Source organism: Xiphophorus couchianus, chromosome 19 (genome assembly GCF_001444195.1).
Source record: "Xiphophorus couchianus chromosome 19, X_couchianus-1.0, whole genome shotgun sequence".
NCBI classification, from domain to species: Eukaryota; Metazoa; Chordata; class Actinopteri; order Cyprinodontiformes; family Poeciliidae; genus Xiphophorus; species Xiphophorus couchianus.
In genome coordinates, this window is record NC_040246.1 from 3,958,177 (window position 1) to 3,975,958 (window position 17,782).

The following is a 17,782-nucleotide window of genomic DNA, read 5'->3' on the forward strand; positions in this document are numbered from 1 at the left end:
TCTTTGTGTTCAGGCTTCATCAACTTTGTCTTCATTTCATCAATAATAGTAGGCACCACATACACAAATAAAATATATTATGTACCATTTATTATTTTCACTTTCAGAGCATGCCAATATCAATAAATCAAAACATTTCCTTGTGCTAATTTTTTCAACCTGAAATCAAATAAACCTTTTAGACAATCTTTAGGGACAAGGATTAAGTTGGCATAAACAATAAATGGATGGCGCCCCAGCTTTGTTTGTTCTTGACATAATCATACACGTTTCATGGACTAATGTGATTCATGTATTTATGCTCAATCCATGTGTTAATCTGGAAAAACAAAATTCTGTGTATTTAGTTACTGGATGTGTTAATTTCTTCCCAAACATACAGTATAATGTCACCATTATAAGAGGTGGACAGCACATGCCCACTATCAATGGGCTATTGAACCGCCAAAGTGCTTGCAAATCTGGCAGCAGATTTGCTTGTTAAACTGTTTTATGAAAACTGCACACAATCAAGAAAGAAAACATTTAAGAAAAGTAAAACTAGGAAAATTTGGAAACAGTTTTCCTCTTTCAGTTCTTGGAGATGATGGAACAATTATATAGTTGACTTGTGCTGAAGGGAGAATTGAGATAAGAGTCTAGAACCAGAAGGGGGCGCTGCAGCTCCAGAATAAACTATAAACGTTGCACAAACAGCACAGCTGCACCTGCAGAACGCTTCCACGCCAGAAACTAATTTTACCGATTGTTAACGGTAAAATTCAGATCACGGAGGTCAGCGCGACCGAGTTTCTGATGAGGGAAAAACATTGTGACATGCTGTAAGGTTAAAAAAAGTCAATTTTACACAAAACCGACCTTTTGAGCAAACTCCTGTATTACGTACATCAAACAGTAATCATTTACATACTGGAGAACAAATTAAATAATATCGCTAGCTTTCTTTATGGCCGTTAAAGCTCTGTGCACAGGAACCTCCATCAGTAGGCTGCAGTTTTTCTTCCACTTCGGAGAGTCGGGAAGCAGTTCGTCTGCAAAAGAGCACATGTGTAAAAGACTTTACAGTAAGCTTACAAAAATAATTTACTTTAGTTTAAGTGAGAGAATATAAAAAGTTACACGTGCAATAGTAATAAATGTAAAATACCAGGATATTTTAGATCTAAAAACATATAACAAACTACTCATCAGGCCTGAACTCTGGGTGTTGCCATGAATCCAGACCTGAACCTTCATGGACACATAAAGACAATTACAAAGTCAGTCTTCTATCAACTGAAGAACAGTTCTAGGATTAAAGGACCAACATTCCAACAAGAGATCTTGAGATCTCACGTTCGCTCTAAAACTACGAAAATAGTTCTAAAGTCCTCCCACTGGCTCCCTGTAGCGTAGAGAATAGGCTTGAAAATATTTCTGTTAGTTTATAAAAATCATTGTATGACTCAGCACCAAAATACATCAAAGATATGTTGTCATATCATCCATCCAGCCAGCCCTCTCAGATCGTCTGGTTCAAGTCTACCCCCAGAATCAGAGGTTCAATAATTACATCACAACTAAAGGAAAAATATATAACACAATGCGATGTTCATCACAGTGTGCAATAACCTTACCTTCGCAGTTCAGGTGGACTTGAGTAGGAAGACACCTGGTGTGGTCAGTGTACTCCAACGTGCAGAGCAAGGGTGTCTTCTTGGGCACAGTGAACATCAGCACCAGTATCGAACACAACAGATTGCTTTCCATCACTTCAACGGACTTGTGTTGCTCCTGTAGCATAAGCAAGAGGCAAATATCAGCATACTCATTCAGAACCAGAAGTTTCAGCTCTTCTATTACTGTAACTAAGACTCTTCAATGGGCTCTTAAAGGTATACGCACCGCTATTAAAAAAACAAACAGGTTTTTGTATGTTAGAAAACCATGACAAATCTGTTAGTGGTTAAGATCAAAATACCTACGTGTGCACACTGATAAATAGTCTATTTGACCAACATTTGGTCAACTTAGTGTTGCCAACCACAACACTAAGAGAGTGTGAACAATTTCTAACAAATGCTAGTTGTGTTCAACATTAAACTATTCTCTGTATTCTTCACATCTGGGTGAGGAAGCAGGAAAGAGGCCTTCTCTGAAATAGAAATCATCCAATTCATTCCAATGTTTCTCTTATTCTGGAATGTAATAAATTTACCCTTACTCTACAATGTCTTATTTTTTTATATTTTTCTTAACCTTCATCTTACCACTTACCTTTTGGCTTGCTGCTGTTGATTCTAGTGTCTTTTTAATTAAGTATACTGCTGTTATTATTCTGCTCATGTAATTTTGTAGCTTTACTTTGATTCCTTTAAGGTGACCATCGGCTTAGTGAGTAGACTTCTATTCTATTCTTACAGTCTGATTAGGGCAGACTGTGAGACCTTTTCTCATATGGGCCAAAATCATCAACAATATCTAATTTTTAAAAAACTAAGACTTAGAATTGAAAGTTGTAGTTTTGCTCTAATGGCTGCCACTCCTCACTTTGAATACCCGTGGCTCAGACTATAGCAAGGTTTGTGTTTTGGAGGAACATTCCAATATTCATAGTCAAAGCTACACACAAATACATAACACCAAAAGAACATAACTATAATGTGAAACATAGTGGTGGAATGAACTGACTATTTTCTTGAAGAGGACATAGTTATGAAAACTTTATGCCACAGCTTAAAAGGTATGCATGCAGCCAAAGTATTCAGTACACTATTATTTTAAATAAATCTGGCACCTTCACAAGCTTCAGCTGCTGCCTGCGGCCTGCAAACGCATTAAGATGCTGGCTGACTGTGGCCAGAAAAGCCCTGACGTCGGTTTGCAAGTCGCTCTGCTCAGCCAGGCTGTTCAGAGGAATGAAAGGCGGGATGTTGTGGCGGCTGATCCTAACGTTTGGCTTCAGGTTGAGCTCCAGGTTGTAGGTGTCCAAATATACACCCTCGTACTGGGTCGCCAGAGAGAAGCACATGCTTTTCCCTCTGTTTGTTGTGATGGCGTCATACCCACCTGGCGACATCAGCAAATAAAGTCGGCGAATAAATAACAGCAATTAGGTAGCGAAAAAATGAAAAAATTTAATTCATATGTTATCGTTACCAATGAGGTTGTGAGCATGAAGAAGATCCATCAGCTCAGAGTGTCTGGCCATCAGGTGGAACAACTCTGAGCTCTCCGAGTCTACGTCCATTTCCTCGTCTTCTCCATCTACTCGCTGTTTGTCTACAGGTGCTCTCAGTTTCTGGAGCTTCTGTAAGAGGGGGAGGCAAACATAGACAAAATATGATTTACTCAAAGATGCTGTGGCTTAGCTCTGAGGTCAGGCTTTGAGGGAGTTGAGACTTGTGATTTTTGCTTTGAGTCTCACTGAAAAAGTCTTATAATTTTCCATCTCTAAATTAAAGAAATAAGATTACTAATGGATGAAGGAGACAAAAAACAAAATACCACGCTTTTGTTTCAGGCCCAAAATCTTTTATCCTGCTGGCCAAGGAAAATTCTGTATATTCAAAATTCTGCAGCTACAAACCAGAATCAAAGAGGCAACAAGAAAATATTACAGCATAATTGTGTGCAATGTCTAAATACGTTTTTGAAGAGTACAACATTGTCTCAGAGCCTCAGAAGAAGAGAAGAAGAAGAACCTTGTGTATCTGCAGCTCTGCCTTCAGCTGATCTCTCTGCGAGGTCAACGCTTCAACTTTAGCCTTTAGCTCCTTCACTCGACTCGGCTGCTGTGGGACCTGACTCCCCCGGCTGCGGGCCTGAACTTCCAGCAGACTCAGGTGGCTCAAAACACCTGGAGGTAAGAAACACTTTCGTAAACCCTGAAATGAATTCAGCGACGGCTAATATGTTAGCATCGCAGAAGCAAAGTTATTTCAAGCTAACAATAAGCTAGCTTTCAGGTTCTGGTTCTACCTCTCGTCGACGCTCCCTCCATGTTTCTCCACCTTTTTCCTTGTTAATTCGGCTACGTCTAAATTAGCAACTCAAACGAAAAATATCCAGTACTTATTGTTGTTATTTTTAATTTTCGCGGTTGTTGCGTGCGCACGCTGCCCCGCCCTGACGTCAGAAGCTGCCGGAAGAGAAACGACAACAGTTTTCATCACATGGAGTCGAAGCTCAGACTGGCTGTGTAGGTAAAAGGTGAACTCGGCGTTAAACGTTTTCAGTAGAAGAAATTAAAACAGGGAGATCAACTTTCTGCAATATGTGGCCACTGCACTGATGCTCATGCGCAAACAAGTTGCATTTGACACGTTTAGAGCTCCTGAATGTCCCACAAACATGTGTTTACTGAATGTGACCCAGTGCTCCCTTCAACTAAAGGTGAGTCCAACTGCATTATATTTACTTCCTGGACGTTTTTTACAAACACTTTGCTGATTTACTATTACTGTTCAGATGTATTTGTTTTAAGTGTATGTTTTAATGAGCTTATTGCAGCTGGTTGGTGAGCTTTTTAGATGAGATTTATTAGGCTATCACAGATATTAATAAGCATAAAAGTTGAAACACGTTTTGCACTTTTTAATATTTTAACACCCAGACAACCTTATTGTGCACAGGTCAGTTTCCTTGGCAATCAAAAAATAGTAAGTCAGTGGGGTGATAAAAATAGTCAAACTTTTATTTTCTTTTTATTAAATCATCTTAAATTAATTAAAGTAAATTTGACAAGGCTCAGTTTTCCATTATATTTTTATTATACCCTGCAAAGAATAATAATGCCTCCGTTAGGAAGCTTTGAGGTATTTTTGAAGAGCATAGCCTGGTTGTTTTTTTTTCTCTAATAAAAGTTAGACTTTGTGACAATGTAACAAAATCTGCATCGTACTAGACAACAAAGTCAGTTATGCCATTCAATCAAATACTCTATTAGTTCATAGTGACAGTAAGTTAAACTAATAAGTTGGCAAATAGGTTCTTAGTCAGCTAATGGCATGACTAAATTAATGCTAAAAGTGGTTACAATTTTAGAGGTTTGAAATTTGATCAGAGTGTTACAAGGATTTTTTTTTGTCATATTGCATTTTCAGAAACATGACCGAGTGAGCGCTCTTGGAAGCAAACTATCTTTGAGGTATTTTTCTCCGGTAACCTTGCCAACAAGAATTTAGGCACTTAGGTGAAAGTAAACGACTGTACTTTTTACGATTTGTACCTTGGAAAAATGTCGTCTTTGTACGTATTTTTGTGGTTGGAAGACAGTTAAGCATTGGTGGGTGTTGTTTTTTTTTCTTTTGTTGATAAATTGTACAACAGTGTATTTTTCTTTTTTAGCATAGCGGTAAGATCAGTGTACTAGCTGCACTTAGTCACGTGTTGTATTTTGAGGGCCGCACAAAGTCTCTTAAAAATGAGAAATTTTATGTATGTTTTTTCTTTTACTTAAAGCTGTCATTTGGCTCTCTTGTAGGGCATCAGGAGCCATTCTGACTGTCAATTTTATATTTATACTAGATAGTTAAAAAACATAAAGTTGCCTTTGACCTTCCTAGTTAATTTAGAGTTAAACAAAATTAAAGTTTCCAGCTTTCTCTGCTTCCAAGCTGGTGAGATAACAGTTTCAAGGAAGTGACATGACCTTGTCTGTGACAGATTGTAATGTTCATATAGTGTTGATAAGCTAACTAAATCACAACAAAACCCATTTTTGTACTACATTTAAAGAAACGTTTTAAAACTGCAGTTATGTAGTTTTCTTATTTTTTTTCTGGAGATTTTTGGACGGACACAAACAAACTAATTGTAAAAAACAACAGAAAATGTGTCTGTTATTCAGATATTGTTTGCATTTTTCTGAGGAATATCTGAGGTATAAAATCAGTAGATCCATTGCATAGACTTCATATATTATATCCATTCGCTCCAAAAGAGTTGGTGGTTCCTCCCTTTACCATTTTCTTGCTTTTTGTTTGGCATCATTACATTTTTAATTCTCATATTTCATGTTTTTTTTTCTCTAGGCTTTCTGGATTCTTGTGACTGACTGGGTGTGAAGAAAAGCGTTGTTTCTGATTCGCACGAAGGAGCAACACAAAGAGCCACTTGAACTCTCCGGCCCAGGAAGCAAACCAAGATGGACCCGTCCGATCAAAAGCACTTTTTAGCCGTGGACTACGTCGTGTTTGCCCTTCTACTGGCCGCCTCTGTGGGTATCGGGCTGTACTACGCCCTGTCCGGGGGCCGCCAGCGCACCACGCAGGAGTTCTTGATGGCAGACAGGAGCATGCGGTGTCTCCCCGTTTCACTGTCGCTCATCGCCTCCTTCCAATCAGCCGTGGCCATCATCGGCGTCCCGGCCGAGATCTACACTCACGGCACCCAGTACTGGTTCATCGGCTGCGCTTACATTCTGGGGCTTTTGATTCCTGCTCATGTTTTCATTCCATTGTTATACAGGCTGAAGCTCTCCAGCGCTTACCAGGTGTGTTAACCCCCCTCCCCCTCCAAAAAAAACCCACGTCCGTTTATGTCAGCCGTACGTGCGCAATAAGTCAGCGTTGTTGTTCTTGTTTTGCAGTATCTGGAGCTACGGTTCAGCAAAGTAGTGCGGATATGTGGAACGTTGACGTTTATCTTTCAAATGGTGGGTGCATTCTGATACCAGTCAGCCGTCCTGTAAAGTTTTCTTGGTAAAATAACCTGTATAACATCACCTGAGACTTGTATGGGCCAAAACGGAAATCCAGCTGTGACATAGTGAAGGTTTATGGAAATTCTTTTGTGATTATGCAAAATGCAGGAACCATCCTTTGAACTTTAAGAACGTTAAGGGTCAAGTTTTTAACTCTTCTTAGAGCCGATACAGCCACTCTAGGTTGCTCTGAGGTGTAGGTATTTAGTTCAGGATTTCCTGTCATGTGTTGCCCTCTGATAGACCTGCAACCATCCTCCCCAACACACCCGCAACCCCCCAAAAAATCAGAAAAATGTGGCATGCATTTTTATTCGCTCCCACTGAGTCAATAAACTGTCTTTACAGGCAATGCAGTCAACATTTTCTGTATTTTAGTCCATTTTTATTTGCAAAGAACTCAAAGCAGTTTTTACTGGATCTCTAGGCAAAATCTGTCCAATCAGTGCAGGGTAAAAAGCATGTAGGGTGTATTGTGTATTTTATTGTTTTTTTTCTTCTTTAAAACACTCCAGTTTCTGATTTGTCTCTTAACTTGATTTAAGGTTATCTATATGGGTGTTTGTGTGTACACGCCTGCTTTCGCACTAAATGCAGGTATGAAAAGTTTTATGTTTTTAATTTGATTCATTAAATTGGAGTTCGAAACGAATTTCAGGATGTTGCTGTGTTTTAATTTCAGCTACCGGATTTCAGCTTTGGGGAACGGTGCTGGTTACCGGACTAGTGTGCACTTTATACACGACACTGGTGAGTTGACTTGAATGTTGAGAGAACTGACTGATGAGAACTCTCTGTCCGGAGCAATGATGTTAGCATGTGGAGTAGTCGTTCCTTTCAGTTAATAAACCAAATTATGCAACAAACATTTCCCGTGTTTGTAAAACAGCAGAAATGTGTCTGTTTTTGAGATTTAATGCTGTGACCACGTCCGTAAAATAACACCCTTCATTCTTGGAAGACTTTGTGTGGAAATGATTGCAGAATACTAACAAATTACTCTTGTTTAAGGTTTCAAAGATCTGAAAACATTTCAGATTGACAGCTAAATGCCTCTTCTGGGGCAGCGAAAGAGGGAAAGCGTAACCTCTACTCAGTCTAGTTTGATCTCTCAGGCGCGGTGCCAGAGTCTCTCTCACTGGATAATAACGTGCTCCTAAGGCACTTTGTGTAATATCGCTTCTCATTTTATAACAACATGAATTCAATATGCCACCAATTCCAGGAGAGATGTACCTCAGGGAAGAGCGATTTAAATGATTTCCACTCATAAGCAGAATAACCAGCAGGGTGTTTGCATCCATTAAAAAAAAACCCAAAATAATTAAGTTGTCCTGAAATATATTAATCACGAGTCTTAAATGTATAAATGCATGACTAGGCCTGTCACGATAAATGCTGCTAGATGATAAATTGTCCCAGCACTTATTGCGATAAATGACAATATTGTCGTTTTGATACAATTGTCAGGTAATATATTGACAATGGCATAACAATGCATGTTCGTCCTCCCACAGACTGATAGCCTTTAATTTTGTACACAACAGTCCACACTGGACCTGGAAGATATTTTAAACATTCAAAATTAAACACAACAACCAAAAACAATAAATAAAATGGGAAAATACACACACACACGCAACATAGACGTAAATAAAAAGGACAACGAAGTCTCTGTAAACAAAATTGCCCTTCTAAAAATTGTAATCTTGAGAATGGAAATTTTAATCTATCATGCGATTAATTGCTTATTGCGCCAGGCTTTTGCAGAAAAGTCCTGGAAACAGTTTGAATACTTTTCCAAGTCTTCCGTTCTCATTTCCTGAGACTGTTGCGTTGCCGTTTGGATCTGGCCGTTAGGTTTGACCGGATGTTTCCGCTCTGCTCCTCGCAGGGCGGCCTGAAGGCGGTGATCTGGACAGACGTCTTTCAGACCCTCGTGATGTTCGCGGGCCAGATCGCCGTCATCATTGTGGGAGTGGAGCGGACCGGAGGAATGTCGGAGGTCTGGAGGAAAGTGAAGGAGGGAAACCGCCTCTCTGGACTGGAGTGAGTTCAGTGAATGCTAAGGCCTTGAGCATTGTTAAAATAAACGTCAGCTAATTTAGTAATTGATTTATTGTTAACTGGTGCATGCAGATTCAAAAAAGAGGCCGTTTGCTGAACAAACAACACAACACATGGCGGTAATTAAGACGAAACCATAAAAGAAATATACACATTTTGCATTTAAGACAAAAAAAAACACTTTTGTCTGTAAATTATTTCTACCCATACTCCTCATGTGGCATAGTTTTAGCTTCACCTGGTTCAAATAAAAAAAAAAAAAATAATTCACCTAATAAGCATCTTTTTTTTTTTGCAGTTAATAATTGGTTATCCAAATTAATCAACAGATCAGAAAGGGCCGAGCTTTTCACGTGTTGATGCTAGAAGTATTGTTGAGCAAAGTGAATTGTTTGTGTATATTTTAAAAATGTATTTCTAATGCTGTATAAAATAAGGTTAAGTGGTTAAATGAAAAATCTACAGAATGTGCCAAAAAAAACTTTAAAATCAGATTAAATGTCAGATGAACTAAAATAGTTGTTAGTTGCAGGCCTAAACGAAACCCTAATTTAAAAACGTTTTTCTCTGTTTGAGCTTGAACCCGGATCCCACAGAGAGACACACCTTCTGGACTCTGGGGGTCGGCGGGGTTTTCCTCATGCTGTCCCTGTACGGAGTCAACCAGGCTCAGGTCCAAAGATATCTCAGCGCGCGGACAGAAAAAGAAGCTGTGAGGTATTTTTGTTTTTATTATTATTATCATCAGTTATTTGTGTACAAATTAATCTGAATAGTTTTCCATGGTCTCAGACTAAAGAGCTTTACATCAATTTCCAGCTTCCCGTGGAGGTTTTTCACATGTTGGCCCATTACAACCACAAACCTGAAAGTATTTTATCAGAATGTTCTTTAATGAAACACAAAGTAGTGCATGATTGTGAACTCAGAAATTTTCAAATCAATCTCGGAAATGTTTTAGAAAAAAAAAAATTTGAGTTTGCAAGGTCGAAAACTTTCTAGAAAAAAATTCAGAAATGTTTACGTTCTAGAACATTTTGCACTGTAGATTTTCCCAGAAAGTGTGTGAGGCAAGAAGCATTAGGGGTTTAATAGTTTGTACACCAGGGGGCGCTGATGGACTTACCACACAGATAACGTCTTGAGTAGATGGGCAGATTAAGCTGTAATCAGGGTTTATCTGAATGAATTTTACGGTTCCGGTTTCCGATTTCCCAACACGTGGGTTTGCAGTATTTGTTTACAGTTCAGGACCAAACACTGGTTTGCTTTTAGCAGATTTATTTCCAGTAAAACTGATGATCACTTAAGTTTTCATCCATGAGCTCTCATCAGATTGCAAATAAAAAACAGCTCCTTTCTTTTTTTTTTCTTCTCTCCTTTAATTTCCTTTTCTTTTTGTCCTTTAAAAAAATAAGAACAAAATTTCCACTCTTCCTCTTTCACTGTCATCAGTTGCAGCAAAACTTTGAAATGGAAGCATTTTACAATAATCCTAGATGGAATGAAAGTGTTTTTCTGTCAAAGAAGGATTCTAGACAACTTTAATGGGGGATCTTTTAGTAAAAATGTTTCACCTTTTCCATCTTTGCTGTATGTGTGTGTGTGTGTGTGTGTGTGTGTGTGCGTGTGTGTGTGTGTGTGTGTGTGTGTGTGTGTGTGTGTGTGAGCAGGTCGTGCTACATGGTGTTTCCTTCCCTTCAGCTGGCTCTGGGTCTGAGCTGCATCATGGGCCTTGTCATGTTTGCACGTTACTGTGGAGAGGACTTTTCTGAGAAGCTGGGCAGCTCTTCCAGAGACGCAGTGAGTCCCCCCTCTTTCCATCATATGTCCTCCAGACATTTTTTTAAATTTATTTTTTCTTTAGAATACACGAATGTAGTATAGAAAGAACCCGACTTTCAACTAAAATTGTAAAAAAATGTGACCTGACAGTTCTTAAACTTCAAAAAAATGCAAATACTACAGCCTGGGTATTTGCATGTGCAACAGTAACGGTCACATCGCATTTTTCATGTGACTTAAATATGGAGTCTGTTTGCTGACAGGGGTCATGTCACATTTGTTTTGTGGTTTCTATTGACTAAATACATCATATGCAAAAACCCCGAAGCTTCCAGGAAGCATTGACGTCAGCTTTGCCTCAAACAGATGGTGATATACTTCGTGATGGACATGCTGCAAGGCCTGCCTGGACTGCCCGGACTGTTTGTCGCTTGTCTTTTTAGCGCGGCGCTCAGGTACGGGACTTTCCGCCGTATCAGATTTTTCTAATCAGCCCTCCTTATCGGCAGCCGTGTGTTTACTTTTGCAAATGCCGAGTTGTTTTTCTTTGCATGCTTTTGAAAAGTTTACAATTTTTTTTTTTTTGCATTTGTTTTTCCAGGTCTGGATGAGTTTTGAAAACACACACGCACACGCACACACCCACACAAAGAATACATTTAGAAAATATCTGTATTTTCACATTATCGTCCGCATAGAGTTGAACGTTTTAGCCATTGCAGAGGTGAATGTGGTAAAAATTTGCAACCAACATAATTTGACTGAGAGTGTTAATCAGAGAAGCAGCCTGGAGGCTCATGGTAACTTTGGTGAAACCAAAATGCAATAAACTATGTGTGGTAAAAAAAAAAACAACTAACGCAGCCCACAATTAAGTCAAATTTATTAAGAGCTGCAAAACCTACTTTACTTTTACCCTTTGGAGAAAAATAAACCCTAAAATTTCTACCAATCCTATTTTATTTCTAAAGCACATAAGAAAGTAATGTGTTTCACCAAAGTGCTGCACAGTACTAAAACAAATCAAACCAAGACACAAATATATAAAACATAGAAATTGTTTCATTGTAAAACAAAGGAACTGTGATTTAATTTAGCTAGTTACAGTCACAGTTAGTTCCATGTGAAAAGAACTACACCAAAAGGAGATAGCACTTAGATTGTGGATTATCTGTACAATGCAAAGTAATATACGCCAATATATAAAGTACTATAGTACAAGAATTCTCAGAGGAAATGTTTTCAGTTATCCAGTTAAGGAGGAGGCGTTTTCTGGAACAGAAAGTTAGCATGCTGTTAGGCTTTCTTTTATGTTTGTCACTGGTAATTGGATCAGTTATTCTGGACAAAGCTAAAAAATAAGATTTTATTGTCCAAATTAATAGAAAGCATTTAGATCTGTAGCAATTTGTATGGGTGGAGGTGCAAAAATAAATAAAAAATATATATTAGAGAAGTAGGGAAGAGGGTTAGGGTGACTGAAAAAAAATAATTATGACTTTAATCAAGATTCGAGGGGAGGATGAGTAGCACCACATGGAGAGTGATTGACAGCTCTAAAACCCTCTGCTTGGCTCTGATTGGTTGTTTCCAGTTTGCACTGGGAAAAGGCAGAGGAGCTTGATTTTTTTTCCTGCATATTATCTGACTCATAATATCCTGTCACGAGATAGTGACATTTTCAACAAATATGTAAAAAAAAAAAAAAAGTTTAAATAAAAGTTACGTACTGCACCTTTAAGAAGACATACATCTGACTTTTTTATACAAGTGGACTGACAGCCACCATGTTGCTGCATGTCAAGTTTTAAAATCACTTTCATCATGTAAGGGACCAGATCCTTCACTTTTAACAAAGAAGTTCAAAAAGAGTTTTGCTTCAATCTGAAATGTGGATTTATATAAGAAAAAAATTATTTAATAGTAATAAAGTCCTACAACTAAAACTGAACAACCTGGGGGATCATCATCAAGGATGATGAAAGAAAATGAGGAACATGAAGCTAAAAGGGATCTTTTGTGTGAAGGCAGAATTGCGTGGCATTCACACGCTGAAGTAAAAGTTTGATTTCCCATTGATTTACAAGAAATTTACATGAATGGGTCTGTTAACAACCCTCTTTTATTACAAAGTTTTCCATTGGAAACCGAAACATTGTCGCTTTTGTAATAGGAGACAACACAGACGCCGAGTTTGTCCTGTATTCATCATGTTAACAACAGAAGTGTGTGTAGTGCCAGAGTGGAAACCGTTTAGCGATAACCCGATACGGTCTTCACAATGAAAACCATATCAGGTGATCACGTTGCTTCACACACACAAAAATTAAACCTGAAAACCTGTTCAGCTGTTGTGGATTTGCACAACTTTTAACATCGCAAAAAACAGAAAAGACGTTCATGGGTTTATGTTTTGCTTCCACCATTCAGCACCATCTCGTCCGCCTTCAACTCTCTGGCCACCGTGACGATGGAAGATCTCATCAAGCCGCATTTCCCTTCTATGTCAGAGGAGAGAGCGACGCTCCTGTCCAAAGCTTTAGGTGAGCCCCTTTCGGCTGTAAACCTCGCCAAGGTGAAGTTTTAGCTTTACTTTCATTCACGGTTCATGATGTGGCTCTACCTTAAGCGGCGTCCTACGGGCTGCTCTGCTTGGCCATGGCCTACCTGACTCATCTCCTGGGCGACTCAGTCCTACTGGTGAGCTCAGCGTTTGATCTGATTATTCCTTAGTAACTTTGTGTGGATTAGCGCTCATGTTTTGTGTTGCAGGTAGCTTTAAAAATCTTCGGGGTGGTTGGCGGACCCATTCTCGGCCTGTTTTGCCTCGGGATGTTCTTCCCATGGGCCAACTCCATCGTAAGCCGACATTCATTTGACCTGGTTTTGCATGTTTAGTCGTGAGCTTGTAAACAATATGAATATGAGAACACCTTAAACTTTCTCACATTAATTTCAGTCTGGACTTTGACTGGGCCATTCTAACACTTGATTATGCTTTAATCCTTTATTTCCTAAATTTAAAATCTCTGCTTGGATATTTTTTGCTTGTTTTAATTGTACACTGCTCTTTAAATGTTCTGTGAGTAAATATATATCTCCACATTTATCCACAACAACTGGAACTTTCAAAATCTAGCAAGTTATTTTCACAATTTACCGTCTATTAAAAGAGCTCCCCTCAGATTAATTTCACTCCTTGCTACAGCGGGGATGAAATTACCGTAACAACCTGATATTGTCTAGAAAGCGCAACGTCTCTCCTTTCAGAAACCGTTGGAATTTTTATATGTATACATATAGCGCAAAGTGTGGCGGGATTACGGTACCACAAATTTGTCTGGATCGCCGGCACTCCGTTTAGAGGGTTAATCTAAACCTGCATCATAACTTTAATATGTGATTAAATAATTAATCAACTAATTAATGAATTAATTACATAAAACCTTAACGCAGATAATTGCATTTTTCTTTTCTTTGCATAGAAAAGTCCTGAGCCGGGACCTAAGTATTGAGTTTCTGGTACGCCTGTAAATCTGACGCACATGCGACATCCGCAAACAACAAGCGACAGACGAAGCCGCTTTTCTTGGCACACAGAGGGGTAATTTTTGCCTCAGAAAACGATGTGTTCGGACGCTGGAAAACACTGTTGTCGTTTTCAAGTTGTGCTAAAAGGAGTTGGCCTGTCGGCAAAGCTATTTTAAGATAGCATCTCGATGCTAAACGTGTTGGAGCAGCACAGACGTCCACAGCACTAAAGTTAGTGTCCACACTTCACATTTTTAAAGAAAGATTTTTCTCTGAGAAGCTCCATGAATGATCAGATGTTCCTGAAACACTTAGAGGCTGAATGGATATCAGAATCAGAATACCTTTATTGTTGTCGTGCAGAAGCAAAACAATATTTCATAATAGTAGCTCTTTGCCTGCCTGATGGTTGAATAACCTGAATAACAAGTTTAAAAACAATAAATATCTTTGTTTTTGAGCTTTTATGTGTATTTATTCAATCATTTAGCAGCACCACATCGGTTTACTGTGGATGATGTGTTCCGTCTTCTACATGTTTCCCATGTCCCCCTGTACTACATGTGTCAAACCCAAGGCCAAATTCGGCCTATAGCGTTGCTCTTTATGTGGCCACATGAGCACAACTTTAGCATCACAGTTGTTTGCTTAAATCTTATTCTGAAAGTCAGAACAAATCAGTTTTTATTTGAATGGTGGCACATCCATGTAAAATTATATTTAATTTATTAAATGACTTTACTCCCGTCAGTAATTATTCCAGGCAAACACAAATAGAAGAAGTTCATTCAGTCGTTCACATACAGTTTCTGTCCTTTGTTTCCAGGGTGCGGTGGCCGGTCTGGGCGCAGGTCTGGTCGGGGCTTTCTGGGTCGGCATCGGCAGCATCGTCACCCGCAGCTCTGGCGCTAAGCGGCTGCCGCCCCGCTGCCACGTCAACACAACCGCCGTCTTCCAGACGGCGATCGGCAACGCAACGAGGTCGGACTGCCGCCGTTAACGCCGAGTGTTACCGGTGACTTTTTATCTCGCGACTAAATCAACTCTTTGCTCTTCAGCCGGCCCACGGGGCTGCACAGGTTTTATTCTCTGTCCTACATGTGGTACGCCGGCTTCAGCTGCCTCATAGTCATCCTCATCGGGCTGACCGTCAGCTTTCTCACAGGTATGCAGAACTGTGACATTTACTCGTGCCGCCTCACTTTAATGTGAAACGTTTCTTCACGTTAAACTTTGAAACGTTTGTGTTTTTGCCAAGGCCCAATGAAAGAAGGGGAGGCGACGCCTGGAACAGTCTACCCGTTATTAGGAAAACTGCTTTTTTTTCTGCCCGAACACATGAAGAAGAAGGTCTGCTGCGTGACTCCTCTGAGACCGGCTGTAAGTATAGATTAAAGTTTCCCACAAAAACAAACACCAAGTCAGGCATAAACTTTTCAACGACTATTAATGATGGAAAGTAAGTACACCCTTGGCGCTTCTCTTGGATTTAAGAAGTCAGGTAGCAACCAGTTGCTAAATACAATTGATTATTTGACCTTTGTCAATCAGTGTGACCTTTTGTGTTAAAACAACATCAAGATGGAAAGAGATCAGCAATGACTAGAGCAACTGATGCCTTCCATCAACCTGGATAAAGATTGTAGGAAAATTTAAAAAACAATTACAGGTCTGTCATTTCATAGAGGGAAAATGTGTAAATAGAGCTGAAACTATTAATCGTGATTAATCGATTATTGAAATAATCCTCAGCTAATTTAATAATCCATTAATTGTTACTTTAATTTGCTTAAAGAACAACACCCTCAGATTTTAAATAAGCTAAAGCTGTACAGAAAAATGTATACATTTTGCATTTGAGATGTAAAAATGTTCTTTGTCTATAAATATGCTCTACCCGGAACTCAAGTAGCATAGTTTTAGCTTCATACTGTTAAAATTCTGTTAAAAATATGTCCTATTGTCACCTTTGGTTATCCATTTATTAATCCATTTAATAATTCTACACTATACTGATATTAAGTCAAGCAGAAAGGGCTATAAATGATTAATCGTAAAGGAATACTATCTTATTTCATCTTGGGGAAAATATATGTGTATATATATATATATATATATATATATATATATTAAAAAAATGAATTGAACTAGCTGTTTATTTGCATTCTTTAATGTATTTCAAATATTGTAGGAATGTGGCAAATTTTATTTATCCAATTAATCGATTAATTGTCAGAATAATCGATGGAACAGATCATTTCTAAAAATTATCGTTAGTTCCAGCCCTGCATGTAGAACGGGTTCCTGTCCTTCCAGGGATTGAAATCCACGCAAGTTTTCTCCAAGCTCAGATGTAGAAATGAATTTGCTGCATGATGATACTCGTCAGAGAACTTACAAAAGAGCAGTAGAGCTGCAGCTGAAACTCCTCAGGTAAGTTTAGACGGTTTACCATATTGGGCTCCACAACGTCAGACAAAAAGCAAACGCATCGTTTCAGCAGAGACTCCTCATACCAACAAGACCTTTTCAACCGTCAACTCTTCTGCGCACCACGTTCTTTTGTAGTCAAAAGTGAGGTCATTTCACAGGTACAGTGTTGACTGAATAAAGTCACTCACATGGTTCTGAAACTTAACCCATCCAAATCAATTCTATCTGTGTCTCTGCTTTAATATCATTTTTTTCCTTGTTGTCCTAAGATCCCATCCCCACAAGGGCCAGGTTCAGACAAAGAAAGCAACGGAGCCGCCCGTGGGCAACACACGCCATCGCAGCAGCAGATTTTGCTGCCTGACGCCGACTCTCGTGTTATCGAGCACGAAACAGCGGTGTGACGTCGTCCACGCACGAGGACGGAAATCTCTGGGAACATAAAGCACTTGGAGCGGAGCTGATGCCTTTCCTTCGGGGTGAGAGATTTTTGTCAGGTTTGCACTATGAGCCTCAGCAGCAGCTCCAGACTGCTTTTTTATTTTTTTTGTGTGTGTCTGAGTGATTCACAGTGGAGACGGTTTTGTAGAACGCTACAGTATGTTTCCGTTCCAGTCAGCTGCTTGAATGTTTTAATAGATTGTCTTTATACTTGTGAAAGTGCACTGTGATGTTATCTAAAAATTAAAGATTAATGAGCGAATGAGCAAGTTGATCCTTTTTAACCATAAAAAAAACCAAAACTGAATATTTGAGAATCGCTACTACACCATAGATCGGATTTCAGGTTTTATTTGAAAGCTGACCTGCTGATCACAATTTTTATTCTCTTTACAATCGACTGTAACACAAGAGCCAAAACATTGTGCTGGAGTCTCTTTTTATCAAGGTGCTAGTTTTCAATGCAACAGAAAATGAATTACTGTACAAGGTTGTCTCCATTTATCCATTGTTGCATATATGCCTAATCTTCGGCAGATTTTTCTATTAATTCAAAATAAGTTGATGTGTTTATAGACCAAAAATGTTCAACTAATTTCGGATATGTGATTGATCAGAGACGATCCACGACAAACTCGCTGATTCAAGTCTTTTGCCGATTATTTGTCGCATCTCTACTACAAAAGCTGTGAGACTTGCCACCCCAATTACTTCTAAGACTGTGTCCTGGAATTAAGACTGTAAAACCTCTTTTCTACAAGATTAAAGATTTGTAATAAAAAGTGTCTCGTTTTTTAATTATATATTTTATTACTTATAAAATACTCTTTGTAATCTACA

General features: G+C 38.9%; 2 protein-coding genes across 5 annotated transcripts; one reads left to right on the forward strand and one right to left on the reverse strand.

The window, feature by feature from the left end:
* Positions 1–73: 73 nt before the first annotated feature.
* On the reverse strand, positions 74–4,125 carry cenpo (centromere protein O). The gene is made up of 6 exons (XM_028000424.1): positions 3,961–4,125; positions 3,684–3,838; positions 3,139–3,289; positions 2,777–3,048; positions 1,617–1,773; positions 74–1,031 (listed from the first exon to the last, which is right to left on the reverse strand). The coding sequence occupies exons 1-6, from the start codon at positions 3,980–3,982 to the stop codon at positions 922–924; spliced, it is 867 nt and encodes a 288-aa protein (XP_027856225.1). The 5' UTR covers positions 3,983–4,125; the 3' UTR covers positions 74–921.
* slc5a6b (solute carrier family 5 member 6) lies at positions 3,708–17,724 on the forward strand. Of its 4 annotated transcripts, none has more exons than XM_028000422.1 (16): positions 3,708–3,844; positions 6,015–6,475; positions 6,572–6,637; positions 7,231–7,282; positions 7,368–7,435; positions 8,580–8,734; positions 9,329–9,469; positions 10,426–10,555; positions 10,904–10,992; positions 12,968–13,080; positions 13,167–13,237; positions 13,310–13,396; positions 14,895–15,049; positions 15,127–15,233; positions 15,327–15,448; positions 16,771–17,724. In XM_028000422.1, the coding sequence occupies exons 2-16, from the start codon at positions 6,128–6,130 to the stop codon at positions 16,903–16,905; spliced, it is 1,839 nt and encodes a 612-aa protein (XP_027856223.1). In that variant the 5' UTR covers positions 3,708–3,844; positions 6,015–6,127; the 3' UTR covers positions 16,906–17,724. The 4 variants fall into 4 exon arrangements, with proteins under 4 accessions (XP_027856223.1, XP_027856221.1, XP_027856224.1 ...); XM_028000420.1 differs by lacking the exon at positions 3,708–3,844 and adding an exon at positions 4,152–4,374; XM_028000423.1 differs by lacking the exon at positions 3,708–3,844 and adding an exon at positions 5,108–5,128.
* The last annotated feature ends 58 nt before the right edge of the window (positions 17,725–17,782 follow it).